Source organism: Ochotona princeps, chromosome 6, assembly GCF_030435755.1.
Source record: "Ochotona princeps isolate mOchPri1 chromosome 6, mOchPri1.hap1, whole genome shotgun sequence".
NCBI lineage: Eukaryota > Metazoa > Chordata > Mammalia > Lagomorpha > Ochotonidae > Ochotona > Ochotona princeps.
Window position 1 is genome coordinate 18,894,382 of NC_080837.1, and position 22,275 is coordinate 18,916,656.

The 22,275-nt window shown below is 44.6% G+C and overlaps 1 protein-coding gene across 4 annotated transcripts in view; it reads right to left on the minus strand.

Moving 5' to 3' along the window:
* The window catches only part of TLN2 (talin 2), a 462,999-nt gene that overhangs the window by 187,812 nt on the left and 252,912 nt on the right, over positions 1-22,275 (minus strand). For all 4 annotated transcript variants that reach the window (XM_058665748.1, XM_058665745.1, XM_058665746.1 and 1 more), the window contains one exon: positions 276-443. In XM_058665748.1, the coding sequence (XP_058521731.1) occupies positions 276-411 (136 nt within the window). In that variant the 5' untranslated portion in view covers positions 412-443. The remainder of the gene's footprint in view (positions 1-275; positions 444-22,275) is intronic.

Below are 22,275 nucleotides of genomic sequence, written 5' to 3' on the forward strand. Positions count from 1 at the left end.
AGCTTGGTCAGCATGCTACTGGGCAAATATACTGACACATCCAAACATGGCTCTCCCACTGCAGAATGTGAGAGCGATGCATGGGTGTGGCGATGATGGCAACTCAAGAGATGGACATGGTCATTCTCATCACTCACCTTACCCCAGGAACAAAGCATATCTATCTCAGAAATTATTCCACTTAGAACATGCACACTAATGGGCAAGGGCACCACTCAAGCCTCTATTTAGTTGGAAACATATTTTAAGATGTTGATGAATCTTCAGCGACTCACCTTGCCCAGTTTGTGCCTCAGGGACCCGTTCCCGAATAACCCGACATGCATCGTACACGGCTGTGGATGGTTCAAACTGCATGGTCTTCACCACATTACAGTGGCGGACACAAATCTTCAAAGACAGGGCCACCATTTTCTTTGACGATTGGAAAGGTCTCAGAACTTCTGGAAAACAAAAAGGCAGATAAAATTTTGTCATGGTGGGAGGAGGAGTAATGCTCAGCTCTCAAGTCAACTTAATATCAAAAGAGCTCTTTCTGACATTTTCCCATGTTACTCTAATAGTGCACATGAATACTGGGAGAATAACACCAAGTCTTTTTCTAATATATTTATTTCATGCAATTATAGAAACATAGAGCTTTGGTCTACAGATCCATTCTCCAAATAGCATCAATGGTCAAGGTTGGGCCGGGTCATATCCATGAGAGTGGAATTCCATCCAGGTTTCCATATGGGTGCCATGGCCACATGTAATTATGTAGTCATCCAGCTTCCCCAGGTGCATTAGCAGAGATCTGGATCAGTAGTAGAGCAGACAGGACTAGAAACATCAGAGTCATTGACTTTGGAACAAAGTCAATGTTAAATCCCCAACTACGAGGATGAAGCGAATTCACACTGGTGAGTATGAACTCACTGGTGATCACAGAGATGGGAAAACCAGAAACCTCACAAGCATTTAGTTAAACAAGCATCAATGGACTCCACTTTCAACAGAAAAGGAAATCAAAAGACAACAAAATAATAATTACTGAGATCATTTTTAGTTGTACGATGGTTTTAAAAATTAGCTTTAAAAAATCAAAGAGTGACAACAGTCATATTTCAGAAGATGACAATCAAAGGGGACAAAGAGACTCCCCTAGGAGAAGGGAGTTGAAAATATTCAGCCAAGTCCCTTCCCTCAATAGACCTCCCCACCTGGAGTTTTCTGAAGGAGGTCCCAGGGTAGGATTTCTAAGTTCATATTCTCAGGATAAAAGGCAGAGAGCCTGCAGTACACCAGGCTGTCTTGTGAAGATGCTTCTGTTGGTGCTCCAATGTTCCAATATCCTGGATCTCTCTCCCTCATCTCCCAGCACCAGAAAGACTCATGGATGCTCACACAGGTGCACTTCCTGGCAATAAAGCTCTGTCACTTCCTAGAAGCTCTGGCCTTGAGGCCCAGCTCCAACACCAGATAACTGCATCAAGTCAAGCAAGTCACTTGCTTAGTGCTATAATTTCCCCCACCAATCAGGGCACTCCAGTGACATGATCCTTGCCCACAAAACTCCTAGGAAAGAACCCAGGGGAGACCCAGATCCAGCTGTGATGAATGATGCCACATGGCACAGCTGTACACTCCTGAGGTCTCAAATAACAACTCAACTCATATTTCATTTGGATATGTTATGGGGATATTTTTCCTACTTACACTCCAATAATTTGAGGAAACATAAGTTTACATTATTTCACAAACATCTTCCTTTTAAATAAGTCCAACAATTAAATGCCTTTTGTCAGCGTTGGTGGCTCCTAGCATATCTCCAGTATTTGCTCTATTCTGCCTGTCACCACCCCAGCCATCCCCTACCACATGCATGCCTTGGGCACAAGACAGAAGCAGAGAATAAACCTCTCACAAATACTTATTTGTGCCTGAACCACCGTGCAGATTGCTTGGACTGTCATTGTGGTCCATACAATGAGGCTCTTTGCAGTCAGACAGCAGCCCACAAAAGGAGTAGCAAACCCTGGGAATTCCAAGCTTATGCTCCTTTTACTCTAGTGAGGAAACCTGGTCTCCAGGTTTCACAGCTTTCTTTCCCACTGCAAGAGGCAAGTGTGAGGAGCATGAGATGGCCAAGGGCAGAGTGGATCTCAGGCTGCCCAGCTCTGCTGACCAAGAAGGGGGTGTTAGGCCTCAGCTTCTCAGCAGGCTTGCTTTCCAACGTCTTTGTAATCACAGATGACTGGATCCCTTGGCACAGGGGATGCTGGCATCATGATTTTTAAAATCTGGGAAACAGAGAGACAGAAACATAGGGAGAGTACTTCTATCTGTCCAGTCACGCCCCAAATGCCCACAGAGCTAAGACTAGCTCTTGGCCAAGGCTGGGAGCCAGGAACTCCTTCCAGGTCCCCAGTGGGAGAGGCATGAATCTAGTCACTTGAGCCACCTACCATCTCTGCTTCTCAGCCTCTGCATTAGCAGGAAGCTGGAGTCTGATGTTGGAACTGGGAACCAAATCCAGATGCTCCGATATAGGACACAGGCATCTTAACCTGAGCCACACAGCCAGGGCCAATGCCTGTCCCCAGAGGCTGTTTTTAAACAGATGCCCAAGTGAGTGTGGCTGCAGCTTACACACAGTTTCAGAAAGCAACCACTCCCACATCCCAGTGTAAATTCACTCTGACCTCTGCTTACATTTCGAATGGATCCTGTCTGTGAAAATATTTCTTTTTAGAGAAATGTCAAGCTACACTCCTCAACAAACAACAGCTGAGTGTAAGAGAAATCTGTCAAAACAGAAGCCGTTTGTAAAGCCTGGGCAGAAGCTGGACTGCTGACATTGCAGAGAGGTTCCAAAATTCCACCTACAAGAGCAAAGCCTATTTTAAAGCCATTTATACCTCTCCCACGTACCCAACTAACCCTTTCTTTTTTGTATTTTTATTGTTATCATCTTCCATGATATGACTCTATAGGTATGGGGGATTTCCCCATCAAACTCCTCTTCCTCCCTCCCCATCCCCAAGTCCCTGTTTACCCCACCTTGTTATGATACTGTAGTTCTTCAGGAATAGTCACAAGTCCAACCTTCTACTATTTAAGTGTATTATGGCATTACAGCTATAGGCAATGTCGAATATATTGGATCATACTGTCAAGATATATTTAACAGTTTCATTGGGAATCCTCCTGCATACAGGGTTAGAAATGCCCGGTGCGATAGCGTAGCGGGTAAAGTTCTCGTCATGAACGTGCCAGGATCCCATATGGGCGCCAGTTCTAATCCCAATGATCCTGCTTCCCATCCAGCTCTCTTCCTGTGGCCTGGGAAAGCAGTCAAGGACAGCCCAAAGCCTTGGGACCCTGCACCCATGTGACAGACCTGGAAGAGGCTCCTAATTTCAGATTGGTTCAGCTCCAGCCATTGCAGCTGCTTGGGGAGTCAACTATCAGATGGAAGATCTTCTTCTCTGTTTCTCCTCCTCTCTGTATATCTGCCTTTCCAATAAAAATAAATAAATCTTAAAAAAAAAGAAAAAGAAATGCTTACCGCAACATATCATCACTTCCTGGTATGCTGATCTCCATTATGTAGTTCATCTATGAGAATATATGCATATTCATGTTTTCCTATATATCTATGTTTTATATTTAGCATAAATGTTGCTTTATATCAGAGAGAATATATCCTTTTAGGGTCTGCTTCTTCCTTTTTTAAATTAAATTTATTTTTATTTTTGATGATGTTTCTATAGTTGATTAGGGTGGGAAGAGTCAAGGATTAGGGAAAAGTGAGACCATTATTTCCAAATTTTAAAAAAAGCTTTATTTTATTACTTTTATTGGAAATTCAAATATATAGAGAGGAGACAGAGAAGAAGATCTTCCATCTGTTGATTCACTCCCCAAGCAGCCACAATGGCCAAGAGCTGTGCCGATCCAAAGCCAGTCTCCCACACGGGTGCAGGATCCCTATGCCCTGGGCTGTCCTCCACTGCTTTCTCAGGCCACAAGCAGGGAGCTGGATGGGAAGCAGGGCTGCCGGGATTAGAACTGGCACCCATATGGGATCCTGGCATATGCAAGGCAAGGACTTTAGCTGCCAGGCTACCGTGCTAGGCCCTGATTCCAAATTTTCTTCTTCCTGTACTGGGGGGGAGGGTAGGGTGGAGATGAGGCAAGAAGCTGCACATACCCTTCCAACCACCTCAGTAACCACAGACAGGGAATGCCCACCCAGTGTCATCCCAGGGTTCCTGATCTGGAGCATGTTCCAAGGGTTGTGCTGAAACTGTTTCGATAGTTCTGAAATGCAGCTGATCTTGCTGATCTAAGGATAAGGGAATCCTTCCAAGGTCCACTGGCTGACATAGTTCACCTTAGAGCCTCCATTCACCCAGATATTTGCTGTCAACACTTCGCTGGGATAGTTGGCCAATTTGTTCTGCCTTCCTTCCTCTGCTATAGCAACAGATGTCCTCTGCAGGCTTGAACAGACTGCCATATCCTCCATGGGCATCTGGGTATGCTCCCCACTGCTCTGTCAAAGCCACTGAGGAGGTCTAGTTCTGACACATATACTCCATGGTCATACCACAGATCCTGCAATTTTCCCCATGGTTGGAGTTCTAATTCTAGCAGTTCCACTGGGAGGATCCCCAAAGAAACCTTGTCTGAAGTGATCCCAAACCTGACTCTTGTGTATGCTTACCAATATAAGGCCTGGCTCTGTCCATCACCCACATCAGCCTATACATGCATTGGTAGTTGCAATTGCTGGAGCAGTTCTGCCTCCAGCCCTGTATCATACACAAACCAATGGATGCTGAGGCCTAGCTTAATCGTGCCTACCACATACTTGGCCATCACATATACCACTGGGAGTTACAGCCTAGTCGAAGAGACCACCCCCCCGCCCCAATAACACCTACTAGGCCTGGCTCCAGCCCTTGTTCCTGTGCTTGCCAGTATCAGCTCTCATACACATCAATGTGCATTAAAGCCTAACTTAACCCAACTCACCCCACTACCTCACCCATACTCATGATCACGGGTGTCTAGCCAGGCCCATCCCCCAGCCCTGGTTCTCATACTCACCAATGGGAGCTGCAACCCATCAGAGAGGTGAGATGATGAAGAAGGGAAAAAAATATCAGGGACAATGAGCCTACAGACTCCCAGTTTTAAGATTTACACTCTAGAGATAAATGGTCTCAACTTGCTGTGATGAACACTCCACAGTCCCATTTGTCCACTGGAGCTGTGATGACGGCAGGGGTTTTTGAAGCTCCGAGACCCATGAAGTTGGCTGTTGGTGCGTGAGGGTACATAGTCAGTAGGAAGAACCCCCAGGGCTCCCAGTTGCCAGGGATGCCGTGTTTGAAAAACACCAGAAAGCGGGGGGGGGGGGGGGGGGGAGATAACACAACCGTTCTGCTTGCTGGGAAAAGTTATTACAAGTGTTGCTGTAGGAAGGCTGCCCTGCCAGGCTGGAAACTATGCTGTCTCAAGACCTAATGAATGTTTCCCCACAGCCATTCAGGGAGCATCCATTAACAGGAAAGGCAGAGCCAGGACAGGGGCTCAGGCACCGCATGGGACAGCTGGACCTAATACTGGAGCGCAGCGGAGGCAGAACATACACAGGACACAGAGTGGGAAGAAACAGGGAGCCGCAGGACATGGCAGCTGCCTTGTGCACAGTCAGTAAGGAGAGGTGGCAAGAAAAACCTCTGTTCAAAACACCCAGCAAAACAAAGGCACTCGCCAAATGGGCCAAACTGGAAACCATAATGCTAAGGGAAATGAACCAATCCCAAAAGGTCAGATACCACATGTTTGCGTTAATTTAAGAGGATATGATGTTATGTAAAACATGTTATTTTATGTATACTATTTTATATGTTGTGTATAAACTAAAACTGAATTGACAATGAGGTGATCACAGAATATGGTTAAGAAATTGCAATTATTTTTAACATATTGTTTACTCAATACTATAACTATTAGTTACACAACGAAGTTAATTGTTGCTGAGGGTATGTTGGAGCCTTTAATTGATTGGGTTGATAATCTGATGGTTCTGCCCTTGGACCAGTCAGGGTCTCCCCAGGAAGCTGAGGAACTAGATTGGACTATAAGATGTTGGACTCTATGTTTAGTTTATGCTTGCAAAGAGGGAATCTCAACTGTACTTGATCAGTGGATATGCAACAAGGTGGAATATTCCACATGGGGGGAGGGCAGGGGGAGGGGTGGGGTGATTCCCAGTTTCAACGAAACTATATCACATAATACAATGTAATCAATGAATAAAAAAAAACCAAAAAAACAAAACAAAAAAAAAACCAAAAAAGGCACTCAAGACACACCCTTGAAGGGAGGGAGATGGGGTTGGGATGTATTCAGGGGAAAGGAGGCAGGGTAGAGCACTAGGTAGTCTGGAGATGCAACCTGGATGGGTGGGACTAAGAAGGCCAGAGGAAAGGAAGACAGGTTCAGGACCTGACTGGAGGGCTTCATTCTGGGAATGAAGAGGAAAAGGAAGGGCCAAAGGGAGCCTAGGGCAGAATGGACAGGAAGACAGTCAGAAGGCAGAGATCTGCAGTGCTAGCTGCTTCTAGCTTAGATGCTTCAGACTCAAGGGAGCCTGACCACCTTGAGGCTGTGGGGCCTCCAGACAAGCAGGGCTTCAATAAAGAGGCTGCAGCAGGTAGAAAGGTGGAGGAGGCAGAGGCTGCCAGAGCAGGTAGGGCCTGGTCATCTAAACAGAGCCACAGGTGGGAGTTCTGACTGACACTTTGAATTGGTATCCAAGAGCATGGTCTGCATGGTATTGGGCATTCCTTAGCAACTCCTCTACACAGGTCTTCCAATGTACTGTGGCCTTATAGTCAGACATCCTTCTTCACCACCCAGGTGATCTCCACTCAGGTTCCTGCCCATGTGCTGGAGGAAAAGGGGCAGGTGAGTAGGTTTGGGTACATGGAGAAGACCAAGGAGTCCGAGGTTCAGGTTCAATTCCAGGACTACTACTGCCTTGGATTTCCTGGATCCTATCTTTCAGAGAGCAGCAAGTACTAGCTCCAAGGCAAGGACATTTCCTGGAGGAGATCCGATGATGGGTCAACTACTCTTACTGGATCCTTCTGTTTCTCCCTCCTAATAGTGCACAGGGAAGCAACTGTTTTAGGTTAAGGCCGATGTTCTACAGAATCAGGGACACCAGATGTTCACTGTGACATCTGTGTTCTCAACTTCTTTGTCACCCAAAACAATCCCTCAAAAAGCATCAGGACCACCACATGGAAACCCATTCCAGAAAAAGAAACAAGAAACCCCTGAACCTATTATCCTCAAAGGGCAATGTTCACCAGACCAAGACTAGAAGGCTCCAGTGCTGTCTTCTTCCTATTTCTGTTTAATATGATTCCATGTGCCCCAGCATGACAAGAGACCAGCAATCTCCTCCATAGGAAAATTTTTAACAGGGAAATGCTTGATAAGCTTTAAGTGTATGTACAAAGACAAATATTTTTTTTTTTTTTACAAATGCCACAGAAGATGATAACACCTACAGGGAAACCCGGATAAGGTCTGACACCAGAGGGCATGATGACTTCATCTCCCTCCCTCAACAACCACAGCCATAAGCTGTCCTGAGCTGTCTAATCACATAGAATCAACATCTTGACAAATGGGCGTTTGTTGGAATTAAGTCCCTTGATTTACCCTGTTGCAAAGGAAAAAAGTAAGAATAAAGCATACAATAACTCAGACATGTTAACTAAAGAGACAAGTATGCATATTTCCAACATTTGTGAGAAATCTTGTTACTCACTAAACTTGTCATGGACTGAACTGGAATTGGCTGCCTGAACTTACATGGACATTTTTAAAAAATATTTATTTATTTTCATTACAAAGTCAGATATATGGAGAGGAAGAGACACAGAGACAAAGATCTTCCGTCCGATGATTCACTCCCCAAGTGACTGCAATGTCTGGTGCTGTGTCGATCCAAAGCCGGGAACAAGGAACCTCTTCCGTGTCTCCCACATGGGTGCAGTGTTCCAAAGCTTTGGGCCGTCCTCGACTGCTTTCCTAGGTCACAAGCAGGGAGCTGGATGGGAAGTGGAGCTGCTGGGATTAGAACCGGCGCCCATATGGGATCCCGGGGCGTTCAAGGAGAGGACCTCAGCCGCTAGGCCACGCCGCCGAGCCCAATATCGACTTCTTTTTTTTTTATGATTTTGCTTATTCATTCATTTATTTCAAAGAGTGACAGAGAGGGAGAGACAGATATTTCATCTATTAGCTTACTCTCCAAATGGCCACAAAAACTATGGATGGGCCAGGCCAAAGTTAGGAACCAGTGACTCCATCTGAGTCTCCCAGGAGGGTAGTACTTTGGCCATCTTCTGTTGCCTTCGCAGGCTCATTAGTAAGGAACTGGATTGGATGCAGAGCAGCAGAGACTTGAACTGGTGTCCCAATATGAGAGACAGCGATGTCACCAGCAGCAGTTTAATCCAGTGTACCACAACAATGGACACTCCTGCAGATGTCTAAACCTCAAAGTATTGGGGCAGACATGATGGTACAGAGGGTTAAGTTGCTGTTCAAATCCTAGCTGGGCTGATCTGCTTCCAATCCAGTTCTCGGTTAAAGCACCGGAGAAGACACCAGAAGATGGTCCCATTAGTTGTGCTCTTGCCACACACATGAGAGACAATGATAAAGTTCCTGGCTCTTGGCTGCATCCTAGTACCAACACCAGCCATGTGACCAACTGGTGAGCATACCAGCAGATGGAAGAATGGCTCTCCTTTTCTGTTCTTCAAAAAACAAACACGTAGTCAAAAAATCCTCAAAGTCTTAGGTTCACTACTAACAAAATAGTGCTGATTGTTGATGGAGAGTAAATGCTTGGTCCAATTATGGCATCTATAGGTGGAGCCTGTGGGAAGGACTAGAGCACATTAGGTTGCCATAGTGATGCTCCACAGCCAAATCATGATGGCTCTACAGATCAGATCACACAGAGGAAAGAATAATGTGCTCTGTGTGTCTTTCTCTCTGCTTCTGGTCCTGCCTCTATGCCTGCTTCCCCAACATCAACATCACTCCACCCTACGCCAAACTGATGGGGCCACTGAATCTTGACCTGTGAACTACCAAACTGTAAGTCAAAATTAACTGTTTTCTTCCCAAGAAGTTCCTTTCAGGAACTGCAAACTAACAAAAACAAACAAAAAAAAACCCCACACTTATGTCCACTAAAGCCCCAAGACAACAATGCAGCTCAGACAACCATCTTTATCCTACTGTGAAGTTTCTAAGACAGCACAGCAAGGGGGCTTGCCTGCACTTCTCAAATCCTAAGCCCTCTGCCAATTCCTGCCTCTGCAAGCTTTTAATGGTGCCCGACTGGAGCCCATGAGAGATAATCAAGTTTCCTTTTTTATCTGGCTGCAAGATAGCTCAGGGCTGAATCTATGCACAATTTCTCACAGTGTTAACAGTTCGATTCTTGCCTCTATTTTATAATGCAATCCTAGCAGTTCTTTTTTTCATCTACCTCAGTTTGAAGGTATATGATCTTCCTGAATTTTAGGTCCCTGTATTTTTTTTTTTTCCTTTTTTCTGCTAAGAGACAGGATATAGTTTCAAAAAAACCCATATTATTTTTCTTTTTACAGGAATCAGTGGTAAAACTCAAACATCTGTCATTCAGAATAAATACCTTTCAGCCCCTGCATGACTGCTGCACAAACCCAGGTCCACTGCAGTCCACCCAGAGACAAACAAGACCAGCTGCAGCCAAGGCTACTTCCTTTATGAAATGAATGTCCACCTCTCACCAAGATGAGCAGTCACACCCAGGAACTCCACCTTGTGAGGAAGGGCCATGAGATTCTCTAACCCACCCCTGCCTTACCAGCTGCACCCAGGAAGTTAGCTATCTAATCTCCACCTGTCTCAATCTCCTCCTCTAAAGAATGGGTGGTATTAATAGATGGACTTACAAAGTTGCTAGAAAATTACATGAGTGTACATCAAAGGCACATTGTTGTAGGATAGGCAGCTAGTTCAGGGTCACGAGCTTTGAAGCCACACCCCTACTACCACCTAGGTGTTCCTTCCTGCACACCTGTGATGCTCACCTATCATCACCTGGAACGAGAGGGGGTGGTATTCTATTGTTGTGTAACCACGCCCCTCACAACCCCCCATAAAGGACCAGGATAGGGAGGGACTCTCTCTTTTGGTTGTGTCTTTCTGTTGCTCTGGCACTCCAACTCTGGGCCTCTCCACTACCTGCTCATTCTCTGGCTTCGCGCAGACAGACTCTGAGGATAGGTAGCTTCTGAGAATTGTCCCTGTAAGTCTGTATTCCTCACCCTCTGTCCACTGCTTGGGTGGGACAGTAAAGATAGCAATGCTAAGATGCTTTGTATTTCTAATTTGTGTACTTTCAAGAGTTCCAGGGCCCGGCGCCATGGCCCAGAGGCTAAAGTCCTCGCCTTGAATGTGCCAGGATCCCATATGGGCGCCGGTCCTAATCCCGGCAGCTCCACTTCCCATCCAGCTCCCTGCTTGTGGCCTGGGAAAGCAGTGGAGGACGGCCCAGAGCTTTGGGACCCTGCACCCATGTGGGAGACCCGGAGGAGGTTCCTGGTTCCCGGCTTTGGATTGGTGCAGCACCGGCCATTGCAGTCACTTGGGGAGTGAATCATCGGATGGAAGATCTTTGTCTCTGTCTCTCCTCCTCTCTGTATATCTGACTTTGCAATGAAAATAATAAATAAATCTAAAAAAAAAAGAGTTCCAGGAGAGGTGAGGCCTAGCAGTAATGGAATGTGGGCAGAGAAGCCAGGGAAAGTTGAATGCCTGCAGCTTTTTAAGTTTGCCCAGGTTGTTTGCTGTATATCTCCTAGGATAACTTATATTGCTGGGGAAACTGGGACATAGATTTTCAGTTTAGCAGATGGACTTCAGGGTAACGACCATTTGTTCCTCTTGGAGTTTTGATCATATGGACTTGTGATCTGCTATTTCTAGTGGGCCTTGTTATCACCAAGCTTGGTTAATAAACACTCCTTAATAAACCCTAGACATGTCTGACATGATCTCGTTGGCACCCCGCAGCACCATAATATGCAAGGTAAAGGTTTTTTATAATTAATGTTTGCCATGAGAGGTAGAGCTGTCTGTAGCCACCACCTTGGCTACAGGACTCATTCTACTGTTTATTTTGCATGCATTATAACCCAGGCACTGGGATCGGTAGGGCAGCTCAACGCTAATCCTCTCCTGCAAGTGCCACATCCCATACAGGCACTGGTCCATGTCCTACCTGCTTTACCTCCCATCCAGCTGCATGATTATGGCCTGAGAAAACACTGGAGGATGGCCCAGCTCCTTGGGACCCTAAACCCACATGGAAGACCCAGAAGAAGCTCCTGACTCCTGGCTCCGGATCAGCCCAACTCTGGCCATTGCAGTCATTTGGGGAGTGACCCAGAGCATGGAAAATCTTTCTCTCTCCTCTCTGTAAACCTGCCTTTCAATAAAAGTAAATCTTAAAAAATATCGTGGCACTATAGTAGACACAGGGGAGCAAGGACAGATGAGATTCCAATCTATACAAAGCTCACCTTCCAGGAGGCCCCTTGTTGGTCCTTGCTCAACACACATCACATGTGTTCTTCTGGGCATAGGATCATGTAAGGATGAGTGGTAGGGTTGAGGACATCTGAGGCTGCTGCTGTGGAGGTCAGTTAGGTTGCTACAGGATAACAGATGAAGAAGGGAGGAAGGAAAAGAAAAGAAAAGAAAAGAAAAGAAAAGAAAAGAAAAGAAAAGAAAAGAAAAGAAAAGAAAAGAAAAGAAAAGAAAAGAAAAGAAAAGAAAAGAAAAAAAGAAAAAGGAAGGGAAGGAAGGAAGTAAGGGAAAGAAGGAAGGAAGGAAGGAAGGGAAAGGAAGGAAGGGAAAGAAGGAAGGAAGGAAGGAAGGAAGGAAGGAAGGAAGGAAGGAAGAAAGGGAGGGAGGGAGGGAGGGAGGGAGGGAGGGAGGGAGGAAGGAAGGAAGGAAGGAAGGAAGGAAGGAAGGAAGGAAGGAAGAAAGAAAGAAAGAAAGAAAGAAAGAAAGAAAGAAAGAAAGAAAGAAAGAAAGAAAGAAAGAAAGAAAGAAAGAAAAAGAAAAGCAAGCAAACCTACATGCTGTGGGGGCAGGGCTGGCATTACAATGGGCTCATGCTCTGAGATTTGTCACCTGACTCTGCCCAGGTAGAGATGCTATGGGAACTCTGCATGTTCCTCTGTGTAGCAGAGGCATTATGCTCACCTGACAAGATCACAGGGCCAAATCACCACATTTCAATGGTGACCATGAAGACTTGATCACTACGCCCATCCTCTCCCTGGATTCACTGGCTGGCTCTCCACCATGACCACTGGAAGGCCACTGGGTTACACTCACCACCTTCTCTGTATCAGTCCCCCTCCTAGCAGGTGTTACATGACAGGTGTCAAAAAAACTCAAGACAAACATGTATAGTAAAAAACAAACAAACAAACAAAAAAACACAAAACTATGCATCGTTGTCAAACATTTTTGGCACCAAAATAAATGTATCATTCAGTTCCATTTTTTAATGAACTTTGTGAAGTGCCTTCATATGAACTGTCTGGTAGCAGCATACAACACAAAACCAAATGCCGGCATGAAATGTGGAGTTCACTTATTGATTTTTTTTTCCCTGAAAGGCAGAATTACAGAGGTGGGAGGAGAAGACAGAAGAGGGGAAGAGAGAGAGAGATCTTCTGTCCACTGGTTCACTCCGTAAATAGCCACAATGGCTGGAGCTAGGCCAGGTAAAAACCAGAAACCAGAAAATTAATCCACGTCTCCCACGTGAATGCAGGGAACCAAGCACTTATGCCATCTTTCATTGCATTCCAGGTGTGTGAGAAGGAAGCTGAATTGAAGTGGAGCAGCCAGAACATGAAGTGATGCCAATATGGGATGTCAGCATTATAGATGGAGGCTTAACCTGTTATATCACAGTACCAGTCCAAGCATGTGGACCTTTATAAAGTGACCATGATTTATTCACATCTAAATCACACAAGAGTAATTCTGCCCTTTCCAAGAAATGCCAAGGACAGGGCCTCCCCTTCTCTCTGCCATTCACCTGCTGTTCTGCAAGGGAGGAAAAGTTGGAGCTCCTCTAGGAGCTGAGTACCACCATGCACTAGTGCGCATGCAGAGGCTGAGCTGCTGCCCTCTACCTTGGGCTCCCTGGAACCATTCAGGCTGCTTACAATGAACAGACCATGGATAGAGAAGACCCTGTATGTCATCCCCAAAGGAGGTCAGCCAAGCCAACCCTTCCCTGGGTGCCACCTGTCTTTAAATGCAAGGAGAGGAGGCAAAGGGTCCTTGCATGTCTCATCTCCAGTCCAGCTTTCTCAGACAGTCACACATTCTGAGTTACCAGGTGCTCTGTTGTCATCTTATCTCCCCATGGGAACCCTCCGCTCTCTTCACAATCAGTGCAAACCCAGAGCATGCAACCCGAGTGGAAGGATGCCCCTCTCCTTACACCCATGACTGTGACAGCTCCAGCTAACAGGAAGCACTGGGCAAATAGCCATGTTCACAGTTGACATGATTCTCCCAGTTGAGGAAAGGATCCAGATGAGTTCCATTTCCTGTGCAGCCAGCTCAGTGAGAAAAATCACCAAGAACCCTTCATGCCTTCTCCTTCAAAGAGGCATGGAGGCCAGGATTAAGGTTTAACTCTGAAAACTTTAGGCTACAAGTAACAGTTATTAAAAAGTAAAGTGGTACAAGAACACAGGAGAGATGATTAACCCCACACACAGGTGTGAACACAGCGGCCAACCGTGGAGGTAAATGAAAATTCCAGTAACAGGCTAGCACTCAGGGCTGATGCGCAACTACCTAGGAACACACAATGTCACCATTGCTTATTTTTTTTCCATTTTTTCTTTATTTTTGACAATCTTCACATAGTTAATTAGGGCACAAAGGTTCAAGGGCTACAGGAAAGTGGGTAATTACATTATTTCCACATTTTTTCCCCTGTATCTGGGGAAAAGAGGGAGATAAAGCGAGGAGCCCCACCCAGTCTCCCACCCATCTTGGGTCTTGCTCAAGTGGTTTTGATAGTTTGACAATTATGAATTGCTGCCAATCTCGCCATTCCAAGCACAATACCACTACTTATTCTTACTTGTTCCGAATGGGCCAGCAAAGACACACACACACACACACACACACACACACACACACACACATACACACTCTTACAAAAATACTTGTCACTAGGAGGCCACCTTCCCTCCCTAGATTTTCACAGCAAGATCATTATGAGAGTCACACATGGGTCTCTGGGTCCTAGTACTGAATATATTTATTGAATGCATGAATGGAGGCACAAGGCAGCATGTCTGCCTCCATGAGGGGAACCAAAGAGATTGCCTACAACATGAACACACAGTGAGACCTGTGACATTTGCTTCCGTTTTCAGATGAAGCAACTTGTAATCTTGACATCAAGATCCCTTCCCAGGGACACACTCCTGGAACACCACCATTAGACCTTCTCACACTGCCACAATGAAGAGATAGTGCTGTGCACATGAGGTGCACAGAAGACTCCAAGGCCCCCTCCAGTATGCCTGATCCCTTGGTCACAGAGTTCTTGGCACTGGCCCCTGAAATGTCATCATTATTACTGCCAGTCATAAAGATTTGTTCCCAGTTACAGTTACTATCAAACTGCATGTGGGCATTTATCATCCATCACTCTCTCCAAATGATCAGTCAGAAAGCTTCTGGCAAATTAGCTGACAGTTGCCCTTCACTAAAGAACCATGCATAATTAAGACAAAATTCTGCAGGTGAAAGAGTTGTGTGCTGCAGATGCCATCTTCAACCCCAGCATTGCTGAGCAGATGTATGGACCAGGGAAGGTGGGAAAAAGACTTATGAAAAGGAAAAAGAGCAAATGCTTAGTTTCACAGTTCCATCATTTTTGCATATGTTTTTAAATGCACACATCACCTTGAAATACATCAGCAATCAGATTCAAACTGTTTAGCCCAAGGACCCAGGTAGTGCCCATGCGCTACCTAACTTCATCTACCCACTTCCCATCTCCCACTCACACCACAGAGGACTCTGCCACTGAGGAAACCGAAGCCTTCTGGTTCCTATTCAAATACTGCACCCAGGGTAGCTGAGAGGCACCAATCTGCTCTCCAGTCCCTCACCAGTTCAGCTCAGCATCTAGCTATGCTTCTCAACATCCTGGGCAGCAAGGATCCTTGTCCTCCCCTCAGCTCTGGGGTCCTCTGGCTGTAACCTCCTCCAGCATAAGCCTTCTCAGGCTGAGTCACTGCTGCTACTTCCTGAAGATCACAGGCACTGCAGAGTCCCATGGCATTTCCACCTGCTTGTGCTCACAGGATGCATACAACAGGGTAGACAGGAAGACACAGCCTCTTTTCCCATGTTAAAATGGGGAGTTTGGAGGATATGAGGACTTCCAGCCTGAATGTGGGATACTCTGTTGTTTCCTACAACTGTGCAATGAAGAGGCCTGGGTTGGATCCCCAGCAATCTCTGGGTTCACCTGTAGCTACCAAGACAGCTGAACTTATCATCGATACAGCTTGGTTCTCTGGCAATCTCCCTATCAGTCCTGCTTTTTTTCTTTTTGTGACAAGTTAACAAAATATGATGACTCCAAATTAAAACCTGATTTTGATTTCTTTTATATCTGAGCTCATTTGAATGATTGAAAATAGGTTAGTTACAGAAAGGAATATGATAAGAAAGTAAAAAGTCAGGTCTAGGGAAAAAATACAGAAGAGAAATTAAAGTAAAGGGCAAGACCAGAGAATTGTAAATTATTTGCCACCCATGTGGGTAGCTGAGGATAATTCTTCCCATGCATTGTTTGTTTTTGGTGACCCTTGGTGGCAAGCCCATAAAATAGCAGGCAAGCAGGTGCTCTAAGCTCTTGCTGAGGCCAATATACAACAAGTTTTATCATTAAGGCACACATCACTGAGGCAGATCCAGATACCCTGGCTTTTATTTGAGGGGGAAAAAAAAACTCAAAGCTTTCAACTATAGTGTGTTTTCATGCAAAGCTGAAGATTATAGCTATAGCATGAGTTCAAATTTATTCTTCACCAACATAAACTAATCTGTTTTCCACAGTTTTTTTAAATACCCTTATTGGGTGACTCAAGGGGCAAGAATTCAACACTTGTATGATGGAACCTGGATGGATGTGTAAAAGCACATACAAGTTCCTTCTCCAGGGCTCTTCCTTGTGCCTGTGGTTAACTTGATGCTAAAGTAAAACAGAAGAGCATCTGCTAAAGCAATGTGGATTCGGATTGTGAGTGACCATGCACGTCCACATGATGATGTTTGGTTTCACTTAAGAAAGTCTCCCCTCTCCCAGGTCCACCCCAGGAACCAGCAAATCAAGGCTGAAAACCCAGACCACGCATCACTCAAAGGGGCTGTAGTGCACGGTCCTGGCAAGCAGGAATTTAGAAGAGAAAATTAAAAACTTATTCTTGTCACTCATCTATATCCGTCCCATAACCACAAATCCAAAGGGCATGTAGAAGCAGACCTAAAAATCTGGCAAATATTTGGAGAAATGAAATCTAACAAGGAACTCACTTAACTTCAGATTCCAAGTTCATCTGCAAATCATCACATGGAAACAGAAGTGGTAAGATTTTCCAAAGGAGCCTCATTGTCCATGGTCACTCACTGCAAGGTCACTCCCAATTTACACTTTAAAGATATAATGCTTAGGACCAGCAATGTAGCACCTTGGGCTAAGCTACCACTTAAAAATAATGGTATTCCACATGAGTGCCAGTTTGAGACCTGGCTACTCCACTTTCCTTTTTTAAAAATTTATTTATTTTTATTTTTATTAGGAAGGCAGAAGCACAGGGAGAGAGAGGAGAGATAGAGAGATCTTCCATCTATTGGCTCGTTTCCCAAATGGTCAGAGCTGGGTGGTCAGAGACTAGGTACCTAAAGCTTCTTCCGAGTTTCCCGCATGGGTACAGAAGCATAAGCAACTGGGCTATCTTCCTTTGCTTTCCCAGACACATTAGTAGGGAGCTGGATAGGAAGTGGAGCAGCTGGGACTCAAACTTGCTGGGATGTCAGAATCGTAAGTTGAGGCTTAATCTACTGAATCACGGTGCTGGTCCCATGCTCCATTTCTGATCCAGCTTCTTACTCATGTGTCTGGGAAAGTACTGGGTCCTGCCTCCTATGCAGGAGTTCTGAATGGAGGTCAAGGGTCTGGCTTTTGCCTGGCTTACTTCTGGTCATTGTGGCCATTTGGGGAGTAAATGGGCAGATGGAAAATCAATCTTTCTCTGTGTCTCTTTCTCTTCCTCTGTTACTTTGCCTTTCAACCAATACTTTAAAGAAAAAAAATAATTGTGATGTTTCAAATAAAGTATTCACATCTTGCAGTATCCCTGGTTTAACCTTAAAAGTCACTCAGTCCAGCTCTCTATAGAATATGTAAGAATTTATTGTAATTTTTCCCAATCTCATGAAGAAAAGAGGTAATATTAACAGTGTATGGATCCTGAATTTTTAAAACATGATAAGCTAAAAATATATAAGGGATATGTGCCTGGTACCAACTCTAATCTGAATCTTCTTGTAACTCACATCCAAGGAGGGCAAGCACAAGGCTTATGAGTCTCAGACAATGGAGTGGGAGTTCTGCCTTCTTCCATGCACTGTTTACAATAAGAAGCAACATGAAGAAGTACAGGGCTTGTATAAGAAGCACTTGTTATTGATAACGTTTGCATTAGCCATCCAAAAGGCACTGTTGCATTGCTGAATGTCACACACTGATCTAAGCACCTCATCTAATGACCCTATGGGAAAGGCCCTTGTTGCTCTGGATAAATTAGGTTTAAGGGAGGTTACGTCTTGTAATTAACACAGGACATCCCACCTCACTCACAAATAAGCGCTGCTGGCACATCAGGGTAAGCCATCACTTGGTTTCTTCACATCTCACATCAAATTGCAGTTTTAGATTGCCTACTGCTCTGTTTTATAACCAGCTTCCTGCGGATGCACACTGGGAGGCAGCAGATGCTGTAGTAAGTGCTTAGGGTTCTGCCACTCACAGGGGAGACCAGGATGATGCTGCAGGCTCCAGATTTGAGCCTGGTCTCTGGTCTAATGCAGGCAATTGGAGAAGGAACCAGTGAATCTCTTGATCCTTTTCATTCTGCCTTTCAAATAGGTGTATTCAAGCATTTAAAAAACTAAGTACAGGGCCCAGAAGAATAGCTTAACGGCTAAATCCTCCCCCTGCAAGTGTCAGGATCCCATATGGGTGCCAGTTCATGTCCCAGCTGCTCCACTTTCCATCCTGCTCCCAGCTTGTGGCTTGGGAAAGCAGTAGAGGATGGCCCAAAGCCTTGGGACCCTATACCTATGTGGGAGAACCAAAAGAACCTCCTAGCTCCTGGCTCAGCTCTATTGCAGCCACTTGGGGAATGAACCAACAGATGGAAGATCTTTCTCTCTGTATCTCCTTCTCTCTGTATATCTGCCTTTCCAATAAAAATAAAATTGATGTCCAAATAAAAAAGTATGTACAGATGACTTTCTGACACATCTGCTTGAAATACTGAAGCATGTTTTCTTGTAGTGCAGACAGTACAGCTGGTTTCAACTTATTTTTTTCTCAATTTTCACCATTCTTATTACAGAGTAATCGCTTTCCATAATATTGAAAACTACTTTTTATACCACCCCCTCAACTCTGTAGAAACATTTTAAATAGACACATAGTATTGCAATGTAAGGACCCATCATTTACTTGGCTGCATCTTTATTGTACATTAGCTGTTTGTACACTTTCACTACTACAAATAAAGCTGTAATAAGCATTTCTCCACTTGCAACCTCTTCCGTTTGTTCAGATTATCTTAAGTTAAATTCCCCTTTCTTGAGTGAATCATCAACATTTTTAGAGTGCAATCCAGAAGACACTAAGCCAACAAGAGACAGATATCAGCAGTATGATTTATGTGTTAACTAAATGAATATGCATTAACAACTGGGAAGGTCAATCATCAATTCAGATTTTATAGTTCAATCTACCACATAGAATGAACCTGCCATCCAGGGCATAGGCTTTAGCAGACCAGTTCAAAAGAAAGAATTGATAGAGGAATAATAATAGGGGAGAAAACATCTGTCATGGATAACAAACTGGATTTACAGAAAAGAGGCAGGGGAAAGATAGATGCTCCACATTAATCTAAAAATATATTGCCAGCAATCGAAATGACAGAGTAAAAAAGGACTGGAGCAGACTATGGAAAATCATACGTATGTGCCTGGTCAATATCAGCACTCTCCTGTCTTGGAGTCCCAGCTGCTGGAACTGCCTGGCAGAAAGAACCAGAAATTATACAAAAGCTACGAACTGAAGGAAAGTGTCCGGATCATCTTCCTAAACTCAGTAAGATAAACCCCCATGTAAAGTCTTGCCAATTTCAGTCACTTAAGGATAAGAATGACATTTCCTAACAACAACAACAAAACTAAAAAGTCTGTGCACATACATTTCACTCCATCAAAGGTACAAGGAAGGGGTGACCCTGACCCCTTGGGAGAGATCATGAAAAGATGGAACCATGAGAACCTGCTAGGGTGGTAGCACAGTTAAAATAATCACTGTAAAATATTATCACTTTTATGATACATCTCCACAGTCTGCACAATCATAAAATTGAAGCTAAAGTGAGAAAAATAAAAGAAGAAATGTAGAGAACAGTCCAGGAAAAAAAGCGAGACAAAACAACAATGATACACAGAGAAATGGCTGGCTTAAAAAATTCCAAATTTGAAGCTGGCAGGATGGCATAGCAGGTAAAGTCTTGGCCTGCAACACCTACATCCATTATGAGTACTGGTTCATGTCCCTCCTGCCCCACTTCCAATCCAGCTCCCTAGGAAAAGTAGCAGAAGATGACCTGAGTGTTTTTATCCCTGCCACCCAAGTGGGAGATCAGAAGTTCCTGGTCAATATTGTCCTTCCTGGGCAGACGCAGCCATCTAAAGAGTGAACCAATGGGGGCCTGGCGGCGTGGTCTAGCGGCTGAAGTTCTCGCTTTGAATGCCCCGGGATCCCATATGGGCGCCGGTTCTAATCCCGGCAGCTCCACTTCCCATCCAGCTCCCTGCTTGTGGCCTGGGAAGGCAGTCGAGGACGGCCCAGAGCTTTGGGACCCTGCACCCGCATGGGAGACCTGGAAGAGGTTCCTGGTTCCCGGCTTCGGATTGGCGCAGCACCGGCCGTTGCGGCTCACTTGGGGAATGAATCATCGGACGGAAGATCTTCCTCTCTGTCTCTCCTCCTCTCTGTATATCTGACTTTGTAATACAATAAATAAATCTTTAAAAAAAAAAAAAGAGTGAACCAGTGGCTGGAACATTTCTCTTAGTCTTTCCCTCTCTTTCTGTAACTTTTTCAAACAGATTTTAAAAATTCTTTAAAAAAATAATTCAACCTTGAAAGTATCTCATTAGTAGGAAATGTGCTGGCATCCTATGGTACTAGTCAGCCTTTGTGATACAACTGTAAGTCATCCTCCAATGGAACATTCAACATAGTATTCTGGGTTTAAACAGTGTCCTCAAATTCACATTTGCAAGTCCTAATCCCTGGTACTTCAGATTGTGACTCTATCTATATAAGTTATTAGGTTAAAAGGGGGTATGTGGACATAGGAAAGGTCATGCAAAGATGCAGAGAACAAGACTTCCAACCACAGGCTGAGAAAGGGCAGGAGCAAACCTTTCCCACAAACTTCATGAGTCAGGTCTGCTGACACTTTGATCTTGGACTTGACTTCTCACTTCCTGAGCTATGAAATCATGCATTTCTGTTACTTAAGACAGCTGGTCTATGTTATCTATGGCAGCTGCAGCAAACTATTTAGTAAGGCTAATGAGACCAATTAGAACTGTAATTAGCATACTGTTCATGTAGGTTTTTCGACATGAATGGACCAACAGTGTAGTCAGATGTAAGCAGTAAGCTGAGGGGGGAGTCACAATCGCATGTTTATGAACACAATCATACAGGCAAAGATACAGAAGATAACTCTGACATTAAGTTGGCAATCAATGGCAAAGGCTCCTGCAGGTGGAGGTACTGTGCTGGAAGAATAGAGTCAGTGATGGGAGACAAGCGCTAAGCCAGATAGATCTGTCACTAAGGTCCATGTCTTGCAGCATCACCACCAGAGCATACCACCTAACAGAACTACTGCACTGTGACAGTGATAACAGGATGGATGGAGCTTTGGAGACCTTAGAGAGCACACAGAAAAACCTGGAGAGACTTTACAAATGATTTTTTGTTTAGTGGTATCAAACTGTATTTCTTGGTTTATTTTACATTTTTGTCAAAATGTATACCTTTCCAGGTACCAAGTAATTTTGGGGTGGGCACCACTGTGGTGCAGTTAAGCTTACATGTGGATATCCTGCATTCAACCTTGGGCTTCAGTTTCAGGTTTCAGTTCCTTCACTTCTGACCCAAGTGTCTGCCAGTGTGCCTGGAAAGGCAACAAATGACAAACCAAGAACCTGAGTCTCTGCTACCCACGTGGGAGACTCGGATGGAGTTCCAGGTTTCTAGCTTCAGACTGGCCCAAACCCATCAGCGAGTCAGCAAATGGAAGATCTCACTACATCTCTCCCTTTCTGTCACTCTGCTGGTGAAATAAAAAAATCTTTACATACATACATGCATATGGATATATATATATATACACACATACAACTTCAGCAGCAGCCCACTTGGCAGTTACTGCTTCTCTTCCTGTACAATTAACCTTTCATTGTGTGTCATAGGTGTGGGGGATGTCTGGCCTGCAGGAGTCATTTGGTCTGGCCCTGCCTAGGTACCTGCAGGAGGGATTTGATGTGGTTATCTTCTTAGAATTGTACTTATGATATCTACTCTCTTTAATAAAATCTTTACAACAAGAAATTTTAAAATCCAGGATAGGTTAATTGTGTAAGTGGATAACTGTGTATGAGCTGTGAATGACGTCATAAATATTGAAATGTCCCTTGGTAAGAAAAAGGTTCCCTATTCCTGGTGTGGAATTAGCCCTGACATTCAACGTGACCACCTCACAT